Genomic DNA, 19,875 nt, shown 5'->3' with positions numbered 1-19,875 from the left:
GTGGCCTGCCAGGCTCCTCTGTCCATGGGATTCTCCAGGCAGGAATACCGGAGTGGGTTGCCATTTTCTCCTCCAGGGCATCTTCCCCACCCAGGGATCAAACCTGTGTCTCCTGCATTGGCAGGTGGTTCTTGACCATTAGCACCACCTGAGAAGCCGTCTTAATTAAGACATGTTCTCCTAAATCTTCATGGAACACTGAGGTTTGTTTTGACCAAGATGAAGAGGAAAGGCCCCCCCACCCCCGCAAAATCTAAGCTAAAACTCTGGTAAAGCACCTCAGGGACAGAACGCTCAACAATGAGCCATCAAATTTAGACTCATGAAGGAAGATGGAAGGCCTGGCTGTGACGCTGACCTGGTCAGCCATTGGCAGGGCCCTGTCCTGACCGATCGTTGCCTGGATGACCAAGTTCAGCCACGTTGGGCTCCCTATCTGGGATCTAGACCTCTACTCCAGGGAGAAGGGAGCCAGACCAGCCACCCGGGCGCCCGGACTATAGGCCTGCCCAGGGCCCTGTGCACTGGCCACCACCCTCCCCACGTGCAGAACAAGCAGGGCGACAGCAGGGCCCCGAGATGCTCCAATCCACACTACCACTCAGTTCAGACCCGACTGGCAGAAGCCACACTAGCTGTGGGCGGTGATGCAGGGGACCAGGGGCAGCACTCACCTGGGCGAAGTTCTCCACAGCGCTCCTGATGTACAGCAGCAGGTGTTTGGCGGCGCGCAGAGCCTGGTGCATCGGGAGGCGCAGGAGGGCGGCCCGCAGCTGCGCCTGAACCCCCTCATCCAGGAGCGGGAGCCCACCTGGGCCCTGGCCTTGGTCCTGACTGGCGTAGGCAGTCTGCAGCAAGGAGGAGAAAGACGGGGCCGCGGGGCCTGGCGGGGCAGGGCTGCCTGAAGTCTGCAGCGGCTGGGGGACAGCAGAGGTGAGAAGGGCAGACGGATCAGCCCAGGGGGCCAAAGGCACGGAGTGTGGCAACAGGGACGGGCGACACGCACGACAGTGGGGCGCTTCACAGAAAGTCACCCACTGATGCTGAAAACCACGGGACCCCATCAAGTCCAACGCGCTCGGTCACACGTGTTTTATCCTAGTGTGTGTTCACGTGAGGGCGCTGGGTCAGGGAGGTTATTTACATGCCCTGGAGAACCAGAGCTGCCCGGGGCAAAGACAGGACTTCACTCAAATGGGAATCACTGTGATCGATCCCTGCAGACTGGGAAGTCCTGCCCCGGGAAGGGGCCAGCTCAGTGAGCTGCAGACCTTTCGAAGGCCTCCCCGGGAAGGATGGGATGACAGGGGCTGCATGGAAGACAGATTCCTGCAACCAGCCTGTCTCAAAGGGGTTCACTTCTTCTAACTTCATTCCCAACTGCCATCTTTATTCACCCCACGTGACCTGTACTGTTATACCTCCAAACACTCCGCTTCCTAAGGCCAACACAACTAGGCTACGTGAGCCCTGAAACTCAGCGGGGCTGGAGGTGGGGTCCCTGGGCCAGCAGTAGCATCAACCAGGAACCTGCTAGAGATGCAGACTCCTGGGCCCGCACAGACCTGCTGAACAGACTTGCCCGGGGACTGAGCATCTGGGGATCCAGATGCGCCACTGTGGGTGGGAATGGCCTGTGCCCAGCTCCACAGGGTGGACGCTGACCCTGGGAGCACCGTGGCACTGCCTGACTGCTGACCCATGGGAGCTGCTGTATGGCTCTGACCAGCTCTTGACCACAGTCTGGCAGGCGGGAAGGCGGTGATAGCCGTGACGGGCCTGGGCTCTGGCGCCCGGCTGCCTGGCAAAACCCTGAGTCCACCACTGACTGGTGGTGGAGTTGCTCTGCACCTCCGTTTCCCCATGTGTATGATGAGGACAGGAAGTCCTGACCTTCTCTGAGTTGGGAGGGTTACGTGGTGGAAAAGATACATACTGCCCTTAGAGGGCAGAGAAGGCAATGGCACCCCACTCCAGCACTCTTGCCTGGAAAATCCCATGGACAGAGGAGCCTGGCAGGCTGCAGTCCATGGGGTCACTGAGGGTCGGACACGACTGAGCGACTTCACTTTCACTTTTCACTTTCATGCATTGGAGAAGGCAATGGCAACCCACTCCAGTGTTCTTGCCTGGAGAATCCCAGTGACGGGGGAGCCTGGTGGGCTGCCATCTATGGGGTCGCACAGAGTTGGACATGACTGAAGTGACTTGGCAGCCCTTAGGGGGAGGTCCTGACAAACAGCAAACATGCAATCAACCTTAGCTATCGCTACCAAGTCCACGAGGCAAGGAGTCCTGGGCTGCCTGCTTTTTTAAGAACAGCCACAACTGAATGAAAACACAAAAATGCACACGCCAAGTGACCTTCCTGCCCCACTCAGCAATCCTCAGTCCTCTGTGTTAGAGCCAGACCTGCAGCACCCCTTTTAACAACTTATTTACCACCAACATATTAATTCTCCTTTCACTGCCCGAATGTTATTGAGTGGAGTTATTTCAATATTCACTTAACATAACAAACAGCCAGCCACCCCTGTTAATTTCTGCAAAAAGCTCCTGGTCAATAATGTGCTAAGAATGCAGTCCTCACCAAGAGAAAATGGGTTTCCTTCTTTCCTTTTTTGCTTTTCCAGTTTTAGCAGAATGCAGCTAGCTGGCGGCCTTCAGGGGCCAGGTCTGACTGCTGGGCACGCCTGTTCTAGGGGGTGCTAGGGTGCCTGGACGAGGGCCACAAGGCCAGCGTGTACAGACCGTGCAGAAAGGGAGAAGATGGGACCTCTTCCCTCCAGTCACACAGCCAGCGGGGATTTCAATTCTGCCCCATGACTGAGCCGCTTTGAATCTCGACACGTCAGCTGACCCCCACTGCGCATCCTCTTCTAACCAAGGAAAACGAGAAAGTGAAGAAAGCTCACCCCATGAGCTGAGAAAAGCTACACATCTGGGCTACAAGCCGCGGCTCACGGGCAGGGGCCTCCAGGGCTTCCCAGGGAAAGGAAGGCCTGGTTTCCGCAGGGTTGCCATGGCTCACCAGGGCCTCGCAGGCTGGCTCCGGGATCCAGAGGCTGTAGTATTTGTTGAACCAGGACAGCAGGCAGCGGCAAGGCAGGCTTGGAGGCTCCAACTGGTCATAAGACTGAAGCAGAAGACACAGGGCCAGCGGGTCTCTCTGGGTGTGGAGCAGGTCCGTGAGAACCCCAGTCAGATACGCCACGATGCTCTCTCCTGCATGGGAGGAAGGAGCTTGCTGGGACCATCAGTCACCCCAACTCCCACATGAATTCGAGACCCGGGAAAGATTCATCATGACTCGAAGGGATCACACGACCGCAATGGAAGGCAGAGGCTACCACTGCAGACCACACCAGACTTTTACTTAAACATACAGCACACAGTCAGACTGCAGGTGTGGAGGCCCAGAAGTGGGAGACCCAGGCCCGGAAGAGGCAAGGCCAAGGCCTTCGGGATCTGCTTGATGCAAACCAAGCCACTTCCTCTTTTCCTCAGCACACAGCCTCCCTGCAGTCAGGCGGGGACCCCACAACTGGGTTAGCCACTTCCGGGCCTGGCCAGAGCACCCTGCAGGACTGTCCACTCTCTCTTCCCCTCCACAGGCACTCTGGGTGCTGTATGTTGAGACAACACAGATAATAAGATGGGAGCAGCCATGATCTCCTGCATGACAACCACCCAGGAGAGCACCTGACCTGTCCTGGACAATGTCAAGCAAGAGACCCTTAGTCCCTAAACCACTGATGCATTGGGACGTAGCTGTTACTGCAGCAAATCCCGAACGATCCTGACTAAATGACACCACTGTGCTCAGTGAGTGCTTCCTTTGGTCTATGTTTCCTGGATACCCAGGAGAGATGAAGGATTTGTCCCTTAGCATCAAGATGTCTGTTAGCTGATCAGTCGTGTCCGACTCTTTGGGATCCCGTGGACTGTGGCCCTCTAGGATCCTCTGTCCATGGGATTCTCCAGGCAAGAATACTGGAGTGGGTTTCCATACCCTTCTCCAGGGGATTTTCCCAACTAAGGGATCGAACCCAGGTCTCCAGCTCTGGCAGGCGGGTTCTTTACCATCTGGGCCATAAGGGAAGCGCTCAGCATCAAGATAATCATGAGTAAAGACCAAAGAGGAAACACTGGTGTGACCACAGGTGTCTGTGGCCACGCAAACACACAATTTCAGGCTCCTCTGTCAGATGGCCCGTTCTCCCGACAGCCGAGTCAGCCTCCAGACACCTACTCCTGCACACTGGGCCCTGCCAGCTGTGCAGCTGTCACTTAGGTGGGTCTCAACCCTTGCTGCCTTGGCTTTGCAGCAATTATTTCCAGAGCCCCTGGAAGCCCACCTCCCACCCTCCAGAGACCCAGCTGGCCTGAGGCACCCAGAACACCCTGACCACGCATGGGTACCTGCTTTGCTTTCTGTTCCAAGGAGCAACTTATTCCTGGCCTCCAGGGCGGCGGGGACCACGGCGCTGAACGGGAACGTGAGGAGGATCATGTCTTCATTCAGGACGAAGCCAACCTCCTCATCCAAGCCTTCGCTGCCCTCCACCAGCACATCCACCATGTCGAGGACATCTGGAGATGGAACAGCGGCGGGGAGTCAGGCCCAGGTAAAGAGGCACTGACGGTTTCTGCGGCAGGAAGCCCCCAGGGAGGGCACGAAAGAGAACACTTGCACAGAGGGGAACAAAGAAAGCTGAACTTCTCTTGGGGAAAATGCTTAATGTAATGTTTCATTCTAAACAGATACGGTATTATCTGTAAAAATCTTCATTATCTCTGCCGGACAAAATGTAGGATTATCCGCTCAGGTAATAATGGGTTGATGTTTCCTCAGGTGACACTGAGAAAAGCCCACAAACTTCGACCCGGATAGTCAGGGAAACAAGCCAACATCTGAGAAGCGACATGAGTGTACAGAGGTTAACGCATAGACTAGGGCCGCAGGGTCTGGAGTTGAACCCTGACCTTGCTGCGTGCTCGCTGGGTGACGCCGAGCAGACCGCTTAGCCTCTCTGTGCCTGAACTGCCTCACCCAGACCTGCAGTGAGGACAGCCTGCCCGCTCTGAGGTTGTTTGTGAGGTTATACAAGGCAGGGTCTGTGAGGAGCTCAGAGCAGCACCTGGCACAGTGTAAACACTGTGCAGATGAAAATAACGCAGCGAGAAAGCCCCTGAACGCATTTCCTGCTACAGAAACAAACAAGGGGATTCCCAATTCCAGAGGGGGCCAATCTCTGACGCAAAAAAAGTGGGGGGACATCTGGCCTCTGCACGAGGCTTCAGAGAGCCATTCTGCTGCCTGTCTCTAACATGCCATGCTGGCTGGCTCTTCAGAAGCCAAGGAGCGCTGGGGAATGGCACCTACCGTCGATGTGGGAGATGGGGATGCTGGAGTCATCGGCGTCCTGCCGCGTCCCGGGAGCCTGCAGGGCGCTGGCTTCCTGGACGAAGTCAGATGCCTTGTCTGTGTACGAATACGGATTCGCCACCAACGTCAGGAGGACCTGAGCATTGAAGAGTCAAGTGGGAAGTGTTTAGACAGTCACAGGTGGGATGAAAAGTGCGCCTAGAAGTCACAGGTGAAATAAAGGGAAGAGCAAGAATCTTAACAGGCCTTAGTAAGAGCAATACTTTTGCTGCCAAGTTTTTTAAAAAACAGTTCCTGTTGTAGAACTTTAAAAAATTATCTCCTTTTCACACTAGACTATTGCCTTTAATACTAATTTTGGTATACCACTGTGGGCTTCCTTGGTGGCTCAGATGGTAAAGAGTCTGCCTGCAGTGCAGGAGACCCGGGTTCAAGCCCTGGGTTGGGAAGATACCCTGGAGAAGGAAATGGCAACCGACTGCAATATCCTTCCCTAGAAAATCCCATGGATGGAGGAGCCTGGCAGGCTACAGTTCATGGGGTCACAAATAGTCGGACATGACTGAGTGACTTCACCTTCACTTTAGTGTACCACTAATCCCTCCTGTGAAAACGAATGCCCCCAGGGAAGTTAAACAGCACTCGATGATACATTCCCATTTTACAGATGCTAAAACTAGGTAGTTTCTCATGTCTCAGCAAAAATTAGGAAGTGAGCCAGGAAGAAAAGCCTCCTAACTGCCTAAGAAACGCCTTAAATACACTAAGGACCACTGAGTACATCGTCCTGAACACTCCTCTACACGGGAAATAGGTGCTCACACGTTCCAGAAACTGAATCACGGCCTCCTTGTTCTCCTCCGCTGTGCCATCCAAGTGCTCCAGCCACAGCTCCAGCTCTGGCCAGGTATGCTCAAACACGCCCGTGTCCCGCAGGATCTGTTGGGAGGCAGACCGTGGGATTAAGCCAGGGCGGAACCCTGCTTTCTGAGGTCTCGGCCTCCTTTTGACCCCGGAGGAGCTCACACGCGGCCGAAGTTCCATCCAGCTCTCCTCTGTAAGCTCCAGCTCGGAACCACACTCCCCTCTGCCAGCAACGAGAGGTGGCTCCGGGCTCCATCAAGGGGAACGCAGCCCCGCGTCTTGCTGCTTATTCCTTCCCTTCGACTCCTACAACACCCAACTGCCATCGGCAAGTCTGACTTTCAACCTGGAAAGGCTTCGATCCTCAGCCATTGTGAGACTCCTCGAGACGAGGAGCCAGCCGGCTGCGCCATCTCAGCGTGGCCCCTCAAGGGCCAGGCCTGCGCCGGAAGCACCGCCGTCTCCGAGGGGAGAATGTGTTTCGAGGCAGGACTTGGTGAAGTGACAGCCCCACGTGGTTGGATGACAGGACTCGGGGTCTTGGCACTGAGGGAGAGCCTGGTAGACCCCTCCACCCACGTGCAGGGGGCGGTCATGAGATCACACACTCGCACAGGCGTGCGGAGGCCAGAGGCCCAGGCCCAGACGCTCACGCCCTCCGGGCAGCTCACGTGAGGTTCAAGTGCCAGCGGGACAACCGGCACATCTAGGAGAGGTGAAGTCTTGGGGCCCTGAACCCTTCTCTAGTGCTTCCGGTGGTTAGTGAGCCTGCCTGCAACGCGGGAGACCCGGACTCCAGCCCTGGGCTGCGACTGGCTGCCCACTCCAGTATTCCTGCCTGGAGAATCCCCTGGACAGAGGAGCCTGGTGGGCCCAAGTCCATGGGGTCGCAGAGACTCAGACACGACTGAGCGACTCAACTCCCAGACGCAACGAATGTGATTTTTGTAGTGACTCCCCGCTGCCACCCAACCCCGTGACAAAGTAGAACCAGAGAACTGGATTTTCTAGCACTGCAGTTAAGACCTAAAGTAGCTCTGGAAAATTAGGTCAAGTGTAAGAAAGAAGAGACACCAACAAGCTCATCTCCTTCCTCTAACTTTGGTGACACCTGGGCTGTGGTGACGGCCTAGGTCAAAAGGCTGAAGCCCTGGAGAGGGCTGAGTCCGGAGATGAACGTCGAGGCATTGCCTACTAAACTGGTCCCCAGCGGGCGGGCAATCCAATGTTTACTGAGCCCGGATCACATGTCATTTCTTCTGCAGTTCTAGCTTTGTTATCCCCATTTGCCGCGAGAAAACTAAGTTCAGAGAGGTTAAGCAGGGAAGTCCGACCCCCCCTGAAGGGGCGGAACCAGGGATCAAAGTGCTGACTTTCCCCACTTCACCAGGCCGCCTCTCAGGAACACAACCAGGTGAAGACAGAATAAATTACAGCTGCCATAAAACCCTCTCTCCTTAAATTATGCTGGTCCTAATACACTCTTAATTCAGCAAAGAAAGACTATGCGAAATGCTTCCAGAACCAGGAACTGGTATAGAAAAGGCTCACCTTCACGATCAGAAGTTTTGTTGATGACTTGAGCTGTGAATGGCCACTGGTCACAAACATTTTCATCAGTAAGTAAAACACCGATCGCTTGCCTCCAATGATTTCTGCATCTGGGCCTTCCTGGAGTTTGAATGACAAAGTTATAACAGAGGTCACTGCTGCTGAGTGAACAGATACTACATGCCCAGGCTTCTTTCCAGCCTCTCACCTCATCTCAACCACCCCTTGGCAAGCCTGCTGGGACGTCAGACATGAGGACCCTCCGGAGTCAGCAGGCTCAGCCCCCCAGCCCCCAGCAGCAGTGGCAGCAATAGAGTCACAGCAGGAAGCAGGGGGACCTTCGGGTGCTTCACAGACGCTAACTCGCTTAATCCTTCCGACAAGTCTGAGCTGGGGATGACTGTCACCCCCTTTTCACACGTGCGGACACTGAGACACAAGGAGGTTAACAGGCTGTTTTAATGACTGAGGTGGGACGCAAGCCCAGGAGCCCTGGCGCAGATGCAGCTCCGGCCAGAGGCTGGTGGGGAACCATACCACCCGGGGCTCCCTGACTCCACCTAATGCCGTAAGCGCTGCATTTCAGCAAGACGCCGGTGCGATGTAACTGGTCCCTTTATACAAGATTCAGACTCTCAGAGGCTTCTGGGCTTTGAGCACATGGAGCTCCAGACCCTGCCCAGACTCTGTGTCTTCCCGGGGAGTCCCTGCAGCCCCATTCTGAGCCCCTGAGGAACTGGCACTTACAAAGCCCAGCAGACCCTTATTAAAAGCAAAAACCGAAGCACAGGCTACAAACTACTATGTTAATACCAGCTCTTTCAAGATAAGAGGCCTCTCTGCTCACTTTCCCACTAAATCAGTGAGATCTCAATGGTTCAGGTCATCTGGGATGATAAACCAAACAGCCCAGACGCGTCATCTCTCTGCAGTCCTGGCAGTGACTTCACCGGGTTGAAAGCAGGTCCAGGACCACCCAAGACCCCAGAAGTCTCCTAACCACTCTGAGCTCCAGCTGCCTTTGTCTGGGAGTGACGGTAAGCGAGACGATACGTAGAATACTCATGCCAAGCCTGGTGGCTGAGTCCTGGATAAGAACTATTCTCAGCTGTGACACAGGTAAGCTGCAGAGAGAGGACTCAGGGGAGACACAGAGCTCCTAGTGCCACGGTGTTCTTGCACCTCTCTGGGAGTTTCACCTCTCATAGTGCCAACATACATTTCCACACTAATGGTTCCTTACAAGAGCTCATGGGAGACCTGAGTCATTAAAACAAGTCATCTGAGCTACTGAGATACACCCTTATCGACAGTGCTTAATTTGACCTGGTCATTTTCCCTCCCTGGACAGGGCGACATAGCGTCCTATATTTAAGCACACGGATGAACATCTCTTGCATCCTGAGTCCCCTTTATCGGTCAACATTATGTTCTCCAGAAAGGGCTACGAGGCACTATCACAGACACAGAGAACAGCCTTTTCTCCACCAGCTCTCCTGCCTTGGTGTCTATCTCCAGCTCCGTCTTGAGTCGTTCCAGGATGAGGATAAAAGAGAAGAAATGTATTTTGTTTCTTTCCAAAAAGGTTTTAGAAGGACCAGAAAAATGTAAAAGCCCTGTTAGAAAAACACAAAAACTCACAGTATGCGGCAACGATGCCTTTCCAGTAAGGACGGCTAAGCACGTTTGTTTGCAGAGTAAAGAGATTCCTGGCTCACAAATCCAGACCTGGCCTCTGCACCAAGGTTTCACTCTCAGAGGAGAACCGCAGATGTCCTCCTCTGGAGCTGGAAATTCCCAGACGGCTGCCCAGCCTGCAGGGGAACTAAGGCTGCAGGGCGGGCTCTCGGCCTCTTACCTGGGCCTTTAACCATAGAAACTTGCTGGCAGGCAGCTCCAGGGCTACCTTGAGAATGTGGTGCTGCAGAAGCGGGGGCACCTCCTCCCGCAGGCCCTCCTCTGAGATGACCCCTGCGGGCAGACAAGAGGAAAACAGACGAGAAGTCAGGAGGAGGGGGACGCCTCGCTGCTGATGCCCCAGCCACGAGGATCCGACGAGGAACTGTCGGTGGAAACAGGCGGAAGGCCGTGCGGCTCAGCCCACCCTGCGCCCACTCTCCTGTCCACACGCCTCAGATCCCCCTGACCTGCGGTCACCCCAAACCTTTCACTCAAGAGCTGGGATGCTGCTGGGCCCAGGAAGCCCTTCCCTGCGCTCAGCTACACTGACCACCCGATAACCGGAAGCCCTCAGCACATGGTCCTCCATACAGTCTCCTGTCGGTGCGACCCCTGGTGGGGGACACAGGGCTTGCTCCCAGGACGGCCAGAGTCTTATGCACAGCCTGTGGCCACCAGTACCCGAGGCAGGGTCCTCAGCCCCTGGCCTTATTTCTGGGTTAACCATTTACTTGGGAAGGATGCGGTGAGTAAACATTCAGTGGCCACATTCCAGCAAATCTCGTCTGCTCACGGCAAGAGAACTTTCTGCCTTTGAACCATCAAAAACTTAACTGTAGCTTTTCGAACAGGACTATCTCAACAGCTTAGATAAATTCCAAGACTGATTATTTCTGCAAGTCTTCCTCTGTCGGCCCAGTTATGAAGTCAATTTTAGTAGACAAATTTTTCCATCAAGGAAACATGGCCGGACAAGCATGATGTTGCTTCTATAAGATGTGGTTGGAACCTGAGTCAAATCTGAGTAACTATGTTAAAAGTGTGTGTGTATGAACGGGACCTCCTCAGGGGCTCTCATTTCTGCACCCCTTTTCCTTTGAAAAGAAGATTTAGAATCAACGCCACATAATCTCATCTATGTGGCTTCCCAGTGGTAAAGAAGAATCTCATCTATTTGGCACTAGTGGTAAAGAACCCACTTGCCAATACAGGAGACATAAGAGACATAGGTTCAGCCCCTGGGTGGGGAAGATCCTCTGGAGGAGGCCATGGTAACCCACTCCAGTGTTCCCGCCTGGAGAATCCTATGGATTGAGGAGCCTGGCAGGCTACAACTCATGGGGTTGCAAAGAGTCGGACACAACTGATGTGACTTAGCACGCAATCTCATCTGCAGATCACCCCTGGCAGACAACTCAGCCTAGCTGGCTTCTCCCTTCTCTCTCCTGGTGCTGTTAAGTGTTTGTCTGATATTTCTGTAAAGAAGACCGGCGCTGATCCAGAAGAAAACAACCAAGCCAGTGGATCACACAAGCTGGCCAAACCGCCCACCAGCCTTCCCGGTCCTGTGCCCTAGGGACCCAGTTTATCTGCGGCCCCTTCAGCCCCACGGGCAGGCCCGGCGGAGGGGCACCTGCCATCACTCAGGACGCACCTTTTAGGAGCTTGCTGAAGTCAAAGTTGTACTGCATGACCACGTGTGGGACCACCTTCTGGTAGAGGCAGATGACCTGGAGCAGCACGGCTTTCAGAAGAATGGTTTCTGCATCATCTGAATCAGAATTGAACAGTGTGAATCAGGAAACACCCTGGTTCTCCGTCCTCAATCAGTAAGCAATCCTATCACGGTCAACTGCACGCGGAACACCGAGGCTGCAGACAGATGCCCGCGGAGCGAGATTTAGGGAGTCAACGTGGTAAAGAAGTCAAGACTGCTCAAACAGGCTGGCTCTAAACCCCCACTTCACTGCTGTGACCCTGGGCAGGGTAAAGCTACTTGGGCTCTTTGTGCTTCAGGGGCCTCGTCTGAACAAGGGGGACACACAGCAGGGCCTAACCCCCACAGAGCCGAGAGAAGGATTAAACAGGACAGAGATACAAGACACAAAGCACCATGCCTCGCCAATGCCAAGGTCTGAGGCAACGCGTTTTACTACCCGGGGGTAATGTTCTACCTGCAGAACAAGAGTGTCCTGCGCCTGCCGCCACCCTCCACCCACCAAAGGCCAGAGCACACAGCATCCATCACGCAAGGGTTGAGAGAGATGTGCGTGGTGCTTGCATAAGGCTTTGGCACATTTCTAGCAGATGTTAAAACTCAAAGTACGATGCCAGGCTCCTCCTCCTCCTCCTCACTAAGCCAAAAAGGACACAGGCTCCTTTCAGAGTCAGAGAGGGCTTCACAAGCTCCCCGAGAGAGGAGGCTCCTGGGCTGCTTGGGCCAGCGGTGTCTGCAAACAGCCCTCACCGCTCTCGGGAGCCACGCAGGGAGCAGCAGCCCTGCTGGCCTTTTTCTTTCCTTTCTCGTCCTCCTGTTCTGCATCCTGCTTTCTAAGAGACTGCCAGACCCAGATGATGGCATTCAGGTCTGGTAAAATCTGAAAGGAAACAAACAAACAAAAAACCAGTCACATTGGGAGGAAGAGAAACGAACTGATCCCACTGATGATGAGACGCAAAGAACAGAGGAGAGGGGCCAGCAAGTGTGAGTGTGCAAGGGAGAGACCCTGGCCTCTGGGAGCTCTGTTTTGGGGTATAAGTCCCTGAACCGAGCCCGGTAAGGAGCTGGTGAACACACAAGTGCATGCTCAGTCGCTCACTTTGTCGCTGACTCTTTGCGACCCCATGGACTGTCGCCCGCCAGGCTCCTCCATCCGTCAGATGAAGACACAAGCACTGATCATGAAAAGACACCCCTGAAGACTCGCTCACCAGAGCCAGACGTTCGGGATGAAGCGATCCGCCCTGAGAACCAGCTGGGGCACCCTGCCCAGCAAGCCCGTGGATGGCTCTTCTGGGCGGCCAGCCAGGCCACGGATGCCCAGCCTCCCTGCTCGTCAGACCAAGCCTGGGGAGGAGGGAGCAGGCTGCCTCCCGCTGCGGCCCCAGCCCGGCCAGTGTGCAGCAGCAGGGAGGGGAGCGAAGCGGTGCAACGGTTCCTAAGGAGACCAGAGGTCCCAAGAGCGCCCCCTCACCACTTCCCTTCACTTCACCCCCACCCTCTGCACCCCCAAGCTCGTCTCTCCCAGCTGCTGTGCGACCTGTAAGGAGAGGCCACACCTGGCTCCGGGCCTACCTTGCTCAGAGCTTCTCTGAAGAGCCGCACAAAGTCTTCCATCATGGCGGCCGTGTAGACGCCCGACTCCTGCCAGGCCTCTTTACTCAGGCAGTGCTCGATGGTCTTCAAGGCTCTCTTCAAAATGATGGCGACAAGGGATAAAGCTGTGTGTTTCACGGATATGCTGTCCAACTGGGAAGAAAACAAAGAGTTGAGTCCACAAACGTCTTCGGATGGCCCTGGTGGACCCAGGGCATGCTGGCCTTTCCTGGGGGCCTGATGGCCTCCGCCCGCTTGCACTCCTGCAGACCTGACCTCAGCTGACGCTGGGAGGCTGGTTACTAAAGGGGAGGAGTCTGATGGTTATTCCTGATTTTTAGTCCACTGTCTGTTTTTGACAAGTCTTCTCTGACAACTGCCAGGCTCACAAGGATAATCCGCGTCAGTGCAGCCGAGGCCCCACCAGGACCTGACCAGCCCCTGAAGGAGCACTTCTCGTCAGCTGCAGAGGTGATAAGCAAAGGTACCGGGCACTTGGGTCTGAAGAGCCACCTCTACGCTCACCGCAGCCCCCACCGCAGGCCTCCCACACCCGGACTCTCTACTTGGATCCGGATGCCAGCCAGGAGACCTTCAACACTCTCACTCGCCGCGGAGACTGAGTAAGGTTCAAGAGCCTGTGCTATCAGCACCAAGGGGGAAGTGAGGCCCCTGGTGACGGCGGTGTGCCCCAGGCCAGCAGGAGCGAGGACATCTCCTGGGCACCGGGGAGACATGTTTCATCACAGGCCCAGACCAGCCCACTGCCATCAGCCCCAGGGGACTCCTAAGGACAGAGAAGCCCAGGGAACAGTGGGTAGGATACTGTAGCTTAAGAGTCAAGTAGAATTAACAAGGTTTTCTGATGGACCTGCAGTCTAATAACACCCCAGGCCCCCAGCATTCCAATCAGCTGGTGTCTCATTTCATATGGACGTTGTACTCTCAAGAAGGGCTACGTTAAATGCCCTGAACCAATCAACACTTCCACCCCGTCATCATTTCAAAGGCAGGACCGAAATGAGTGCTTAACGTGTGTATCCGCCGGCTTGGAACATGAAGCTTGGCCAACAGCCTGAGGCCTTATCTCCGAACAGCCTTCTCATTTCCCGTTTGTAAAACAAGCTCCTTCTTTTCTTTCTGGTTCTAAAATCTACACTATTAAAATTTTATAGATAAAACTGTAATGAATAGAAGGAAAATGTCATTCGACAACCCCCACATACACACACTCTTAACTCCACCCCTGAAACACACCTGTCACTGGTGTCACTCACGTGAACACAGGTACAGCTGGGAAAGGGACACGGACGGGAAGACAGAGCCTCAGCTTTCCCTTAGCTGGCCCTGGGCCTGCACAGGAGGACGGTGGCCTCGGAAAGAGAGGAGGATGTGTCCTCCACCCCAGCCCGAGGCCACCCCATGCAGGGCATAAACACCCCTGGGGCACAACTCCTCTGTCCTGGGAGTGAGACAGCCTTTGACATCCCAGGCCGCTGGGGAAAGACCGAGGTTGGCTCAAAGCGGAGAGGAAATGCAGCCAGCCATCACCTCCCACCCACAAGAGGCAGCGTCAGACATCCCCCTCTCAACTCGACTTTCTTGCAAGTCTCTTGGGATAAACTGTTTTGTGTCTCACAAAACAGATGGGCAAACTAGCTGGGTCCTAACTCTGGTTCTGGGATTTGGCCACCAGAGCAAACAAGCCATCCTGCCAGGTCCCACCCAGGCCTCTTCTGTCTACTCCACACACCCCACCGCTCTCTCTCAGCACCATCCCTGGATGGGAGCAAGAAAAACTCTCATCCCACAGTACAATCCGAGGAGTTGGGGCCACTTTACGGCAAATGCCCCGTGGACACTGGGTCCAAACCATGCTCTGTGACCCACCGTGGCAGATCCTGGTCTTCTGTGCTCACACCCCAACCAGCCTGCCTGAAACACAGGGACTCCACCTGCCCTGAGGAAGCCCCAAGCCCTGCACCGCTCTGAACACCTGGCCTCTGCCAGGTGGGTCTTGAGGTAACAAGCAGGCAACTGGCAGGACCCAGAACCCATGTGTGCGTGCTAATTTGCTTCAGTCATGTATGACTCTGTGCGACCCTATGGACCATACCCAGCCAGGCTCCTCTGTCCTTGGGGATTCTTCAGGCACAATACTGGAGTGGGTTGCCACGCCCTCCTCCAGAGGATCTTCTCGACCCAGGGATTGAACCCGCATCTACTCATGGTCTCCTGCATTAGCAGGCAGGCTCTTTACCACCAGCACTACCTGGGAAGCCCATGATCCATGTGCTAACAACTCACGGCAGGTTTGGCTCAGGCCATGATGCTACAGTGAACAAGGCATGGGCCCCTCACAATGTGGCTTCTGCTGAGCCTTGGATCTTTATGATAGACGATGACACAGAATCTGAGGATCAAGTTTCTCCATGAACACGTCCTCCCCAAACTCCTGAAACAGCTGGGCCTCAAAGTCAGTGTTCCCCAGGAAAGTTAGCACTATTCGTTTAGAGCTCAGGAGAAAGGATTTGCCAGGCAAATGTCAGGCCCACTCTGTCCAAAGATCCTCAAGTAATGAGACTTCAATGCGTGACACTGGGCTGCAGCTGAGCACACGTACCCTCCTATGATTCCAGCCCCTGCTCCCCCCGCCCCCTATTGACAAAGGCCCAGAGCCACACAGGATCCTGCAGCCTGCTCAGTGCTGGAGAAAGGCAGGTATGTGCCTTGGGCCCCAGGGCCCTGTCCCCAGGCGAGGTGACACATGGAAAACCTCGGAAGCGCTGACAAAAGAAGACCCAGTACACATAGGCCAGTATTCTCAGCGGAGTGGCCGGCATGGCCAGGGGGGTGAGCAGGAGGGTCTGGAGGCAGGGTCCCCACTCACGTTCAGCGCCTGCGTGAACATGATCTTGTTGCACACCAGAGGTGCGGTGGTCACCATCACCATGGCCAGGAGCCGAGGCAGCGGAATGAATTCTCGGGTCTGAAACGCCCGGGAGATGTCCGGCTGGGCAGCGTAGATCTGAGAAAGGGACACAGAGAAGTTAACTTCCAAACCTGAGTCTAATGGGAGGCGCCCAAGAGTGAAGCCGCTCCGGGGAAACAATGAGAGTAACAGAGGCCCAAGGCTCGCCACAAGGCACAGGGTCTGGAATGTCGACCCCCAGTTCCACTGGTTGGAGACCAGGCAGGTGGTAAGACTACTGCTGGGGCAATGACCATCAAAGCAGAGACTGACTGGTGGTCTGGGGAGCCTGTTAAAACCTCTGATGGCAAACAAGTCACAACGGGATGACTTACTCCCCAGTTACGGCACCTGGCAAATTATGTCGGCTTTTTAGCACTTCATGACAACCCTTCGCGGTAGGGTTATTTTATACCAAGATAAAACACATTTACAGATGACAACACTGGACCTCAATGAGGGGAGCTTCCCTTGGACTGCAAGGCTAGAAGGCAGACTCTAGCCTTGAGACTAGGGAGTCCTAGAGACGGCAAGACTACCATCCAATCTGCAGCGGCCATGCACCTGCCCCTCCCCATCCCACTCCAGAGTGCGACCAGGGCAGCTCCCAACAGGGGTGGTGGCCACGGTGATACCATCACCAAGTGGAGGGCAGAGTACCTCCTTCTTGCCCCCAATACACAGGCGGACCGCACACACAGGTGCTCAAGGAAAATGACGGACTAAGTTTGTTTTGCAGATAACCCGTTGCCCAAGTCAAGGCACAAAACAATAATTCCAGGTGTGTTATCCCTGCGTGCCCAGTCACTCAGTCGTGTCCAACTCTGCAACCCCATAAACTACAGCCCGCCAGGCTCCTCTGTCCATGGGATTCTCCAGGCAAGAATACTGGAGTGGGTTGCCATTTCTTTCTCCAGGAGATCTTCCCAACCCGGGGATCAAACCTGAGTTTCCTGGGTCTCCTGCATTGGCAGGTGGGTTCTCTACCCACTGAGCTACCTGGGAGGCCCCCTGTTACCATGCAGATCATAAGGCTGAGAGGAGGGGCGATGGTGAATGGAAGGACTTGTAGCAGGTACTTCCACTGGTAAACGAGGGGCGGCTGACACCCATGATCAGATGGAAATTCATTCATATCCACAAGACAGACCACCAAGACACAGCTTATTTCAAGTTGTTCTAAGAACTTGAAATGGCAATCTTTAAATAGCCTTGCTCCCTGGCTTGCATTTCACGGTCAGGCATTTTGCTAATTCTAGCCCAGCTGTGGCTAAACTCATCAAGATCACATTCGAAGTGAAATCTGGATGAAGAAAATAAAATTGGCTTAACAGATTTAGCAGCATAAACCTCAAAATGCAGCTCAGTGAAAAGTAAAATGTCCTTAGTAGAAAAAGACACTGAATTAACATCATCTAGGACTGATGCTGAAGCTTAAAGCTCCAATACTTTGGCCACCTGATGCGAAGAGCCAACTCACTGGAAAAGACCCTGACGCTGGGAAAGACTCAGGGCAAGAGGAGAAGGGGGCGACAGAGGATGAGATGGCTGCATGGCATCACGGACTCAACAGACATGAGCTTGAGCAAACTCGGGGAGATAGTGAAGGACAGGGAAGCCAGGCAGGCTGCAGTCCATGGGGTCGCAGAGTCAGACACAACTGAGCGACTGAAAAACAACAAAAATATACCGGGAGAACAGCTGAAAGAAGTTCCTCATCCTGCAGTTTATCAGGATGTCACCCCACCTCCCATCCTTGCCACCCCAACTTCTCACACTTCACCCATGACCCCACGAGGCAGACTTCAAAATGCAGTGGTCGTCACCTTGTTTAGCAGTCTGATGTTATTTGACCAAGTGGACTTCAGCCTCGGGAGAAAGGAAAACGTCACTTCCTTGAAGTATTTGTTCAGTAGGTCCGGGCACACTTTCAGAATGTTCACCACCAGTTCAGCGACCAGCTCATCGTCTGCTGCAGTTTTCAAACCCAGCAGGAAGTGCAGGAGAGTCAGGTTTCCTCCTCTGTCACAGAAAGACAGAAGAGAGAGGGGTGAGCGGGGGGTTTTCACAACACACCGAACTCTCAGCATGACGGGACAGGTCCTCGGAACCCGCGAGTAAACACAGAGTTTTATGTTGTGATGCAACGATGGGCAAATTTCCCTTCTGGTCAGTTTCCCTCAGAGCACAGAGTGAGATGTTCTCACGGTCTGTGGGATTCCTGCTCTCCACCAAAGGGCCTGAACTTCACTCCTCTACTTCTTCAGCCTGCGGGACTTCCCCCACCAGGGATCAAATCCATGCCCCCTGTGTTGGAAGCACAGAGTCTTAACCACTGGACCACCAGGGACGTCTCACTCCCCTACTTTTGAACAGCTAAAAAAAGTCTCCCCTTTGTCTTGTTTCCCACCTCTCCTTCCCTCCCTCAAGTTCAGCTGACTTTCAGAGAAAAGGAAGAAATCCTTTCTCTCTAAACCCACAGCATAAAAGCAATTTTAAAATTTCTTTTTGAGATTTTACTGACCTCTTTCCTCCAACTACAGGCTTTCCTAATAGCTCAGATGGTAAAGAATCCACCTGCAATGCAGGAGACCTCAGTTCAATTCCTGGGTCGGGAAGATCCCCTGGAGAAGGGAAAGTCTACCCACTCCAGGATTCTGACCTGGAGAATTCCATGGACTGGAGAGTCCATGGGGTCACAAAGAGTGGGCCACCACTGAGTGACTTTCTCTTTCACTTCCTCCAACTACACATGAAAAAGCACATATATGAAGACGTATGTGCACATTAAGTAAAAATCACAGAGGCATGCATTTTCCTTTAAAAAGATTATATTGGGTCTCCCTGGTGGTTCAGTGGCAAAGAGTCCGTCTGCCAAAGCAGGGGACATGGGTTCGATCCCTGGTCTGGGAAGTCCCCACATGCCAATGGTGCAACTCAGCCTGTGTACCAAAACTGCTGAGCCTGCGCGCCCTGGCGCCCGTACTCCGCAGAGGAGAGGCCACTGGGATGCCAAACCCTCGCTCCGCAACTAGAGAAAGCCTGTGTGCAGCAACAAGACCCGGCACAGCCAAACATATAATGCACACATAAGGAAAACTATACACAAAAACGCAAAGATGACACTTCCCCCATGAAGTGCTCATGAAACGCCACAGTCCAGAGTGCCACAGAATTATTCTAGAACTTAGCCACGTCCCACAGAGTCCTTCTACAGGTCTTCTGTTTCCCTGTTTCTAGCTTAGTTCAAATTCCTACACCTTCACTTAGCAGGCAAAAGAAGCTAGTGTGGGGCGGTGGCAATCTACTGTATGAAAACAGCTGAAACTTGTCTCAAAGTGGGCAGTTTTCAAAGATATAAGATGATAAAAACAGGAAAACTTACAGACTTAAAACCTACACAAACCTGGACACCTAGCCCAGGATCTAGGCAGTTAAGTGGGTTTTAATCCCCAGAAACATTTTTGGATCAAGCTTGTCCCTGGAAGTCATAATATCCAGGAAAACACTCAAAATCAGCCTCACTGGCGTGTCATGTTGATGGCCTGTGGGACCACTGGTTTTGGAGCCCCTTAAAAACTCACCAAAACTAAGATGCAATATGATACTTTACAGATAATAAAGAATTTTCAAAATCTGAATTAGAGAGTACTTTTGATCAGAGAGCTATCTTTTAAAAAGCTTAACATTCTTAATAGGAAAATTTCATGAGCAAAACACACTTTGTGCTTTCAAATGCACAGAATGTTAAATCTGCAAAGCATGCCAAAAATATGGCACACACACACACACACCATTTTAATCCACGATGTAATAAAATGAACAACATTTACAGAATTTGCAGTGGGTGCCAGATACTGCTCTAAGCAGTTACCACACACTCTCTGAGGTAAGTGCTAATCGTATCTCTCTCTTTTTTATTTTTTAAACAGATGAGGCAATACTGGCAAAGAGCAATAACCTGCTGAGGTCTCTGAGGCACTCCAGAAACTGTTCTCTGAACCTCCACAACAGGGCTCAGCAAGCTCTGGCCTGCCACCTGCCTTTGCCAATAAAGCTTTATTGGAACATGGTTATACCCACTTGTTTATTCATGTTGTGGCT

At 53.6% G+C, this 19,875-nt stretch overlaps 1 protein-coding gene across 2 annotated transcripts in view; it reads right to left on the bottom strand.

Moving 5' to 3' along the window:
- The window catches only part of URB1 (URB1 ribosome biogenesis homolog), a 75,455-nt gene that overhangs the window by 34,427 nt on the left and 21,153 nt on the right, over positions 1 to 19,875 (bottom strand). For both annotated transcript variants that reach the window (XM_069549373.1, XM_069549385.1), the window contains exons 9-20: positions 17,598 to 17,793; positions 15,691 to 15,828; positions 12,780 to 12,953; positions 11,952 to 12,081; positions 11,139 to 11,255; positions 9,663 to 9,775; positions 7,805 to 7,924; positions 6,212 to 6,328; positions 5,387 to 5,525; positions 4,423 to 4,593; positions 3,032 to 3,225; positions 675 to 917 (exon numbers count right to left, since the gene is read on the bottom strand). In XM_069549373.1, the coding sequence (XP_069405474.1) occupies positions 675 to 917; positions 3,032 to 3,225; positions 4,423 to 4,593; positions 5,387 to 5,525; positions 6,212 to 6,328; positions 7,805 to 7,924; positions 9,663 to 9,775; positions 11,139 to 11,255; positions 11,952 to 12,081; positions 12,780 to 12,953; positions 15,691 to 15,828; positions 17,598 to 17,793 (1,852 nt within the window). The remainder of the gene's footprint in view (positions 1 to 674; positions 918 to 3,031; positions 3,226 to 4,422; positions 4,594 to 5,386; positions 5,526 to 6,211; positions 6,329 to 7,804; positions 7,925 to 9,662; positions 9,776 to 11,138; positions 11,256 to 11,951; positions 12,082 to 12,779; positions 12,954 to 15,690; positions 15,829 to 17,597; positions 17,794 to 19,875) is intronic.

The sequence above is a fragment of the Ovis canadensis genome, chromosome 1 (genome assembly GCF_042477335.2).
Source record: "Ovis canadensis isolate MfBH-ARS-UI-01 breed Bighorn chromosome 1, ARS-UI_OviCan_v2, whole genome shotgun sequence".
Taxonomy (NCBI): Eukaryota; Metazoa; Chordata; class Mammalia; order Artiodactyla; family Bovidae; genus Ovis; species Ovis canadensis.
This window is presented reverse-complemented; position numbering and strand designations above follow the sequence as displayed.